This window comes from Lathamus discolor, chromosome 6 (genome assembly GCF_037157495.1).
Source record: "Lathamus discolor isolate bLatDis1 chromosome 6, bLatDis1.hap1, whole genome shotgun sequence".
Lineage (NCBI taxonomy): Eukaryota > Metazoa > Chordata > Aves > Psittaciformes > Psittacidae > Lathamus > Lathamus discolor.
This window is the reverse complement of record NC_088889.1, coordinates 3,801,700-3,811,105: the sequence shown is the minus strand read 5'-3', so window position 1 is coordinate 3,811,105 and position 9,406 is coordinate 3,801,700. Positions and strand designations below refer to the sequence as shown.

General features: G+C 47.4%; 1 protein-coding gene and 1 long non-coding RNA gene across 2 annotated transcripts; both read left to right on the top strand.

Annotated features, from left to right (window-relative positions):
- The first annotated feature begins 266 nt into the window (after positions 1–266).
- On the top strand, positions 267–1,329 carry LOC136016380 (uncharacterized). The gene is made up of 3 exons (XR_010613582.1): positions 267–368; positions 585–713; positions 1,069–1,329. It is a non-coding gene; the product is annotated as an uncharacterized LOC136016380 (long non-coding RNA).
- An 81-nt stretch (positions 1,330–1,410) lies between these two features.
- On the top strand, positions 1,411–4,809 carry LOC136016379 (olfactory receptor 5AS1-like). The gene is made up of 2 exons (XM_065683465.1): positions 1,411–1,911; positions 2,898–4,809. Exon 2 carries the CDS (start codon positions 2,936–2,938, stop codon positions 3,872–3,874), a length of 939 nt encoding a protein of 312 aa, XP_065539537.1. The 5' UTR covers positions 1,411–1,911; positions 2,898–2,935; the 3' UTR covers positions 3,875–4,809.
- The last annotated feature ends 4,597 nt before the right edge of the window (positions 4,810–9,406 follow it).

Below are 9,406 nucleotides of genomic sequence, written 5' to 3'. Positions count from 1 at the left end.
TTCCCTGAAAGCTGTTGCTTCAAGGTCACAACGACTTGACTTCACGGTCTTGGACTCCATTTGCCAAGATGTCCATTCTCATTTCAAAGCTGTTTTGAAGCTTAAAACCAATACTCTGTATGGGATTCCAGTCAAAAGAAATACTAGAAGCATTTCCAAGAGTGTGTACAACACCTTTACAGCACATCGTTCCACTGGAGTATTTCGACACTGAGACAAACACCGGCAGCACTTTAATTGTTTGCTCTGCTCTTCCCTAGAGAACATCGCGGTCTCCCGTGTCCAAAAGGAAGATATAAAATCTGTGACATTCCTCAAAAGAAACATTTCCTTCATCCAGGAAAATAAACCAAATATTTCCCTAGTAGGTAAGTTTCCTAATGCATAAAATTTCCTTCCATTCAGGGAGTTGTGTAGGAATTGTTCTAAGTCAGTTGCTTTGGATGAATTTCGGATTCAGAAAAGTTTTGTGGCATCATGAGATAACAAAAGAAAGCAATAAATATGAATATATCTTTAAAAAGGGGGGAATTTGGTTTATCTTTAATTTTTACACCTAAATTTTGATCTGCTGCCTCTTGCAGGTCCTCATCAAAGACCACTCAGCAGCTTCTAGGCTTTCTCTGCCTCAGTTTCCAAACATGAACCACAGCTGGAAATAGGAGGAAAGAGCCACATGTGCATAACTATGGAGTATTTTTTGGGGCAGAAAGGTTCTTTTTCTTACTTTCACTAGAAATCTCTCAAATTACCTGTGATAATGTTAAAATAAGTGGTAATGTTACAAGGTCACTGTTTAACTGGTCTCAACCAAAACTAAAACGCAATTGAATTTCGGCAGAGCTTGTCATCTTAGTCTAGGAATCACGGTACCTGAGTCACCCCGGACATCATCTGGAGTAAAAGGTCATACCCATAAAGTGATTCAGATTCTAGGATGCATCAAGAATGAAGGACCTTGAAAAAAGATCAAAGAAAACTGTCTAAAATGCGATTCATCTCACTAACCATCAAAACTTTTGGCAGTGAATTGATATTGGTCATGCAGGCGTCCTTTCTCATCAACAGATGCGCCCATAGCCAGGATACGATGCATCCCACCTACCCCTCTGCAGCGATTATAGATGGAACTGAAGATGTTGCATCTAGACCAAGCTTTACAAAGCCAAATACAGGTGAGATCAGTGCAACCCTCCTTTCTGAACCCCCAGGCTCTACTGTAACCATTCAATATCCTATCCTGAACGAGTCAGCTTAGATTATTACACGTTATTAAGGAACATAGACATTTCTGGTTTGGCTGTGCTTTTATCCACTTAGCACTGATATTTACAGGACCTGCTAGCAGTTCCGTTATTAAATGTCCTTCTGCAGTCCTTGTATTTCCTGGAAATGTAAAGGTGAGCAAGAAAGATCTGCCCTGCCTCGAACTTATACTGCCATCACCAGAGAAGTGTCTTAACTTTGGCAAAGTTAAGTTAAATGATGAACTTCTGGAAAGGTAAAATTAAGACCAGAAATTCATTTTGTAGGGGACTGAATCAAATTCACTTGGTTTCAGACAAAAAGTAAAGTGGGGAATAATGCTTGGAAAATCTAACAGTATATTTGTGCTCAGATGCTTAAAAACAATACTCATGGCTTTCTTTTCATCGGTTGCTTAAGGATTGATCAGCCTCAGGAAAATGAACCCACAAAATGCTTGTAAGAAGTCTCAGAGTGAGAGGAAATAATTAATTTTAGACTCAATGATTTGTGCTCCAAAATAATTGTCGTCTTTTCGTCTAAATAAAGTAATAAATCTGTTTATGTTCCAGCATTTCAATCCATTTTTCCCAGTGCTCCATTTCACTGCTACCTCAAAGATCGTTATTAACTGTGCCAGAACTCCTTGCTCTACTGGTCACACAGGTAAATGTGTTGCAGCTACACTCAAATATATACCTTATAGTATGCAAAATGTTATACTTGATGTTTTACATCAGGTGATGTATCTTTCAAAGTTTCTTCTATACCTGCACTATGCTCTAGCTCTTAAATAAAATCCCATCTGAGGTCTTATGTCATAGAATTGTAGAATACCAGATTGGAAGGGAACTCAAGGATCATCTGGTCCAACCTTGCTAGACAAGCATGACCTAGACCAGATGTCTCTCATGAGACCCCCCTGCAGTCCTGTGTCCAACTGTGGAGGCAACAAAACAAGAGGGATGTGAAGCTGTTGGAGCAAGTCCAGAGGAGGCCACGGAGATGCTGTGAGGGCTGGAGCAGCTCTGCTCTGGAGCCAGGCTGAGAGAGCTGGGCTGGGGCAGCCTGGACAAGAGAAGGCTCCTGAAGGGGAGACCTTAGAGCAGCTCCAGTGCCTGAAGGGGCTGCAGGAAACCTGGAGAGGGGCTTTGGACAAGGGCCTGTAGGGACAGGCCAAGGGGAACAGCTTTAACCTGCCCAAGGGGAGACTGAGCTGAGCTCTTAGGCAGAAGCTCTTCCCTGGGAGGGTGCTGAGGCGCTGGCACAGGGTGCCCAGAGAAGCTGTGGCTGCCCCATCCCTGGCAGTGTTCAAGGCCAGGCTGGACACAGGGGCTTGGAGCAAGCTGCTCTAGTGGAAGGTGTCCCTGCCCATGGCAGGGCTTGGACCTGGGTGAGCTTTAAGGTCCCTTCCAACCCAAACCATTCCACAGTTCTATGTCCCAGCACCTTATCCATATATATATGAAAGGAATAAACAGAAGGGAATTTAAGATATAAAGTGTGTAAAGCTCTCTTTGAATGTCCTCCTAAAGTTTCTTCTCAGTGGGCGTCATCTAAGTCATTGGTTTCCCCATCTGATACTTGTTGAGGTGCCTACATTTCTGTCTTCTGAAAGATACAATCTGTTTGTGCATTGCTCTACCCACTAGGACTGATCCCCTGACAAAGCCAAACACAGGGTCATGAGATGCCTGAAGAAAACTGCACCACACTGACAGAGTTCATTCTCTTGGGTTTCACCGACCGTCTGGAGGTGGAGATACCTTTGTTTGGGCTCTTCCTACTCATCTACATCACCACTTTGGTGGGGAATGCTGGCCTCATCATGCTTCTCCAGCTCAGTGCCTGCCTTCATACCCCCATGTACTATTTCCTAAGCAATTTATCTTTCTTAGACCTTATCTGTTCATCTGCCATTGCTCCCAAGATGCTGGTGAGTCTGTTAGCACAGCAGAAGGCCATTTCTTTCACTGGCTGTGCAACACAGATGTTTTTCTTCGCTGCCTTTGCTGATGCCGAGTGCCTCCTTTTGGCTGCGATGGCCTATGACCGCTACGTGGCTGTATGTCACCCTCTTGTCTACACTGTTGTCATGTCCCGCAGGGTCTGCACCACCCTGGTAGCTGGGGTTTATCTCAGCGGGGGTCTGACTTCGCTGGTGCACACGTCTTTCACCTTCGCGTTGTCATTCTGCGGCTCCAATGTCATCAACCATTTCTTCTGTGATATTCCCCCGCTGCTGGAGCTCTCCTGCTCCAACACATACATCAGCGAGGTTCTGCTCCTCACTCTCTGTGGCTTTATACAAACCAGCACCTTCCTGGCCATCGCTGTCTCCTACACCTGCATCCTCAGCACCATCCTCCGGATCCATGTGGCAGACAACAGGCACAAAGCCTTCTACACCTGCACCTCCCACCTGATGGCTGTTGGGTTATTCTATGGCTCCCTCCTCTTCACATACTTACAGCCCAGCTCCAGCCACTCGATGAACACAGACAAAGTGATCTCTGCGTTTTATACCCTTGTTTTTCCCATGCTGAACCCCCTCATTTATAGCTTCAGGAACAAAGAGGTGAAGGATGCTCTAAGGAGAACAGTAGGGAGAAGAGTGTTTTCACAGTGATTTTCTTAGAAGAACAAGATAGTGTGTTTCTGATGCAACACAAATGATGGGAACTGCCTGACTAAATGTAGGTGACTTGTTAGGAATACCTGCATCTGATCTAGCTTCCCAGGTTCATTTGGTAATTGCTGGGAAAGAAACAGTCAACTTACAAGGTGATTCCCAGTATCACAAAACCGAAGGCAAAGTCAGACAGCTCCCATCACAGAAGGATCTCTTTCTCCTCTGCTCCAAGTTCTCCCCAGAGCTTTCCCTTCTCCAGGCTGAAAAACCCCAAATCTCTCAACCCGTCTCCTCTATCCCAAATGCAGAAGAAAATTCCATTTTTTCAGCTTATGCTTATTGAGACAACAACCAAGACGCTTTAAAGAAAAGTCCAATTTAGAAAACTCCTGCGGACAGGTGCGATCGTACGTATTAAACTTGGAAATGAAAGCCTTTTGTACAGTGGAAAAGACCGTCCTTATCTAGCAGCCAGCTTTGCCATACCCTTCATACAGAGAGGAATCTCATCTGCTCACAATTTATTGCATTTTAGGACCAGGCTTGTTCATGTTTCACCACGCATCCTTCCTGCTTATTCTGCTCTCATCAGACACCTTTCATGCTTCTCATCCTGTGTTTTACCTTAAAGACTTTACTACTTGTGAATGTTTTCCCATAACCTGTTTCTGCCTTTATACCACAAGCCTTCATTTCCTCTCTCATAGCTTAATTGGTTATTCCTGCTTAATTGTGTTACAAAATGCTTGTTGATGGGTATGGTATCAGCAGCGTCACAGTGTTGCAAAGCACATACACGCTATTGTAGTACATTGGTGTCTGGATACCGTACAGAGTCATGGAACCATAGAATGGTTTGGGTTGGAAAAGACCATAAGATCATCGAGTTCCAACCCTTCTGCCATGGGCAGGGACACCTCACACTAAACCATGTCGCCAAAGGCTCTGTCCAACCTGGCCTTGGACACCGCCAGGGATAGAGCATTCACAACTTCCTTGGGTACCCTGTGTCAGCCCGTCAGCACCCTTACAGTAAAGAACTTCTTCCTTATATCCAATCTAAACTTCCCCTGTTTAAGTTTTAACCCGTTACCCCTTGTCCTATCACTACAGTCCCTAACGAAGAGTCCTTCTCCAGCATCCCTACAGGCTCCCTTCAGATACTAGAAGCCTGCTATGAGGTCTCCATGCAGCTTCTCTACTCCAGGCTGAACAGCCCCAACTTCCTCAGCCTGTCTTCACACGGGAGGTGCTCCAGCCCCTGATCATCCTCGTGGCCTCCTCTGGACTTGTTCCAGCAGTTCCATGTCCTTTTTATGTTGAGGACACCAGAACTGCACACAATGCTCCAGGTGAGGTCTCACAAGAGCAGAGCAGAGGGGCAGGATCACCTCCTTCGACCTGCTGGTCACGCTCCTTTTGATGCAGCCCAGGATACGGTTGGCTTTCTGGGCTGCGAGCGCACACTGAAGCCGGCTCATGTCCATTTTCTCATCGACCAGCACCCCCAAGTCCTTCTCTGCAGGGCCGCTCTGAATCTCTTCTCTGCCCAACCTGTAGCTGTGCCTGGGATTGCTCCGACCCAGGTACAGGACCTTGCACTTGTCATGGTTGAACTTCATAAGGTTGGCATCAGCCCACCTCACAAGCGTGTCAAGGTCCCTCTGGATGTCATTCCTTCCCTCCAGCATATCAACCGAACCACACAGATTGGTGTCATCGGCAAACTTGTATAAACAAATACTGTACATACTTAGCAACTTCCTTAAATATCCTGGTGACTCTTAGCCCCAAACTGCACATACATACATGCCTGGGACATGCAAAGTTGACTCATGTGGTATATATTTGAGGTACAAGCTGAGAACAGAGGCCCTTCACGGAGTGACTAAGATAATTTACCAAAGCGATGTTATTTCTTAGCCTACATGCAGGAAACTCTGCAGTCAGTGAACCTTAGGAAAGATCAACAAATGCAAGATGCTCCTCCTTGTTTTCTTTGTGCATTGTTTTCAGTGGTTTGTTTCCTTCATTCTTCTGGTTGTGATTTTTTCCTTGTGTCCTTAAGTGTTACAGCCCCAAGCGAGTTCCAAGCTACCTTGGTGAAGTGGGAGAAGACAAAAGCTTGGGGCACTCCTTTACCATCATCTTTATCTTACTGTGCCCTGTTGGAATGCAGAACAGCTCCTCTAAACCCAGGGAGCAGCCACATATGGTGAGAGGAAGACTGGAGCATTCAGATCAGGCATGGACATTGTAATGGGAGGTTGAACGAAAAGCTTTTGCTTTTTTTACTGTACCTGCAGTTGTGGGATAAGGAGGGCCTGGAGCCCAGGTGTGATGGGGAACGGCTGAGGACCTGGCGGGGTACAGTCTGGAGAAGAGAAGGCTCCGGGGGGACCTTATTGCCCCCTACAAGTGCTGACAGGAGGATGGAGGCAGGAAGGGGCTGCGCTCTGCTCCCAGGGAACAAGGGATGGGACAAGAGTTACCGGCCTCAAGCTGCCCCAGGGCAGGTTTAGATGGAGCTGAGGAACAATTCCTGCCCCAGAGGGTGCTCAGGCATTGGAACAGGCTGCCCAGGGCAGGGCTGCAGGCACTGTCCGTGGAAGCGTTACACCACGGGGAAGCGGCAGGCGCCTGGACTGGACCTCCCAGCGTGCTCCGCGGCAGCGGCGCCCTGGCCTGCTCAGGGAGCGCTCCCGCTGGCTCAGCTGCCGCAGTCTGAGTCGGCCGCGCCGCTCCGGAGCGGGCCGGCGGGGGCAGCCCTGGAGGCCCGCGCGCCTCTCGGCCCCACGGCGGTGTGTAAGCTCCGCCCGGGGCCTCAGCCACCCCGCTGCTGCCCGGGCCTGGTGGCTGGGCTGGTAACGGGGCCGGGGGCTGTGCTGGTTCCTTTGTCCTGCCCGCTGAGGTGGCGTCTGAGCGGTGGGTGCTGGTTTGTGGTTCTGGCGTGTGCTGCTCCTGCGGGTGAGGAGTGAGCGGCAGGGCTGGGAGCAGGGCAAGGACAGTTCGGGGCTGTACACAGCTCTGCTCTCTTGTTAACCGCTGTTTCCTGCATTCCCTGAGGTGCACTGAAGCCAGAGGCCTAAAGCTTAACAGAGTGACAGGCTGGTTTGTGTTGGAAGGGACCTTAAAGCTCATCCAGCTCCAACCGCTGCTACGGGCAGGGACCCCTTCCACCGGAGCAGCTTGCGCCAAGCCCCTGTGTCCAACCTGGCCTTGAGCACTGCCAGGGATGGGGCAGCCACAGCTTCTCTGGGCACCCTGTGCCAGCGCCTCAGCACCCTCACAGGGAGGAGCTCCCAAGTCCACCACTAACCCATGTCACTAGGGGCCTCGTCTGCATGGTTTGTGAACGCTTCCAGAGATGGTGATTCCACCACTGCCCTGGGCAGCCTGTTCTAATGCCTGAACCAGAGATGTCAATTGTGCTCATGTGTCCACATATTAGACAGCTTTAAGTCTCTGCTTATGGCCAGTGAGGGCAAAACAGAGGCTTTGTATACACGGGCTTTGTGACCGTTGCTCCGACTTTTCACGGTGTTGGCAGACTGAAGGAAGGTTTGCAGAGTGTGCTTTAAGTCTGTGTGAGTCCGTAAGTAAAACCAGTGCTTCACACCAGGCAAAAGTGAAGGCATGGCTGACAAAGGTGGTAATGGATGTTCAGAGAGGTGGGGTGCTGAGCAGTCCCTGTGTGTTGTGGCTATAAATCTGTGTATCTCTTAGCTACGAGGCTCTGTGCTGGGATGATAAACCCTTCCAGCTTGAGATGGGCCTTGGGCTGTGTTAAAGTGCTGTGGTGTGTCATTCCAGCTGTTGTGCCATGTGCTAAATCACTGCTGTGACTTTGTTGCTTGCACACCGCTTACTAAAACCACATGTCAAGGATGTCTGTCTCAGTGGCCTTTTCTGTGGTTGCTGCTTTGGTGTAAAAGATAAGCTAATGGTTTCACTGCAGGAACTTGAATCTTAGTCATAGCAAATGCACATTCTTAATATTAAAACAATGGAAATCACTTAAGCTTTATCCCTTCTCAGCTGCTGGTCATGTTGAGAGTGGATTCAAAAGTCAGCTGTAATGCCCAAAGAGCTTTTCTCTTGGGTGATACATTCAGGATTTTCTGGGTTTTTCTTTTGGTTTTAAAACGTATTTCAGCAGCTTAAGAAAATGCATGTAACTCCGTCTGAGAGCAGCTTCAAAGACAAGCACTAAGAAGTCAGGGCTGCCCATGTAGCTGTCACACTATGGAGCTTCCCACAGAGTTCAATGCCATAACTTAGGGTACAGCTGGGATTTGGTTTTCTAAGCACAAGTTTCAATAGCACACAAGGTCACCCAGAGTATCTTTCCTGGTCCATAGTTCCTGCTCCATAAAACATAGAGACAGAATAGATGAGAAGACGAGAAGTCATCAGTCCCCAGCTGAATGAAAAGATCAGAAATTCTCTACTGATAGATGGTGGCTATTGCCCTGTTATCAGGTGACATGATCTACTGTGAGGCGTACCAGCCCATGGCAGGGGGTTGGAACTGGATGATCCTAAGGTCATTTCCAACACTAACCGTTCTCTGGTTCTGTTATAAGCAGAGCCCCAGATGTTTTCATGGGGTTTCCTGTGGTTCTTAAACTATGACAGTGGAAATCATTTAAAACACCCCAACCATTTATCCCAAAGCCATCTGGCAAATCACAAGATACACAACAGTGTGGACAAAAATGTACACTGAAAGCCCAGCATAGGCCAGAACACTGTTCTACTTCTGGGGTCAGGTCACTGTTCTTCAGGGGTTAGTCTGAAGCAAAACCCCTGTCCTGTCACTACAGGCCCTTGTGAAAAGCCCCTCTCCAGCTTTCTTGTCAGCCCCTCTAGGTATTGGAAGGCTTCTATAAGGTCTTTTTTTCCCTTGGTAGGGACTACCAAACTACTTGTGCATTTAATTACTCTCATTTAACAATTCTCAGGTTCTTTGAGACCTGTTTGGACTCCGGAATCTCTGTGGTACTCAGAGAAACACAGCCTTGCTACTGCTCTTTGAAAGGGTGATTTGACCTCCCTGTTCCTCCGACTGTACATCATAGTATTCAGCATGGGAATCACCAGAGCATAAATGAAGCAATGATTGTTTTATTATTATTATTATGCAATGGGGACTCTACCATGTCCCTGGAGAGGCTGTTCCAGTGAATGATTGTTCTTATTGTAAAAGATGTATTTCTTCTCTTGAGATGAAATCTCTCCCAGTCCACTTGTAGTTGTTGCCCCTTGTCTTCTCCATACAGCTCCCTGTGAACAGAGAGCCTTTGCCCTCTTTTTAGCCATGCTTTAAGTACTCTGTGTCTTCATATATTAGAAATTGTAGCCTTGAAAACTTACTTTCAGGTAAAGTGAGTATTTCAGCTGATTCAAAGAATGAGGTTTCTTTTTAGTTTTAACATACTAGAAGGCACTAATAGTACTTAATGGCCCTGGTGATTCTCACCTGAATCAATTCAGACACATGGTCCTTCCTGCCCACAGCCTAGGAGC

Bases quoted from the DNA above. Each gene is read 5' to 3' on its own strand.
- LOC136016379 (XM_065683465.1), top strand. From the start codon at position 2,936: ATGCCTGAAGAAAACTGCACCACACTGACAGAGTTCATTCTCTTGGGT.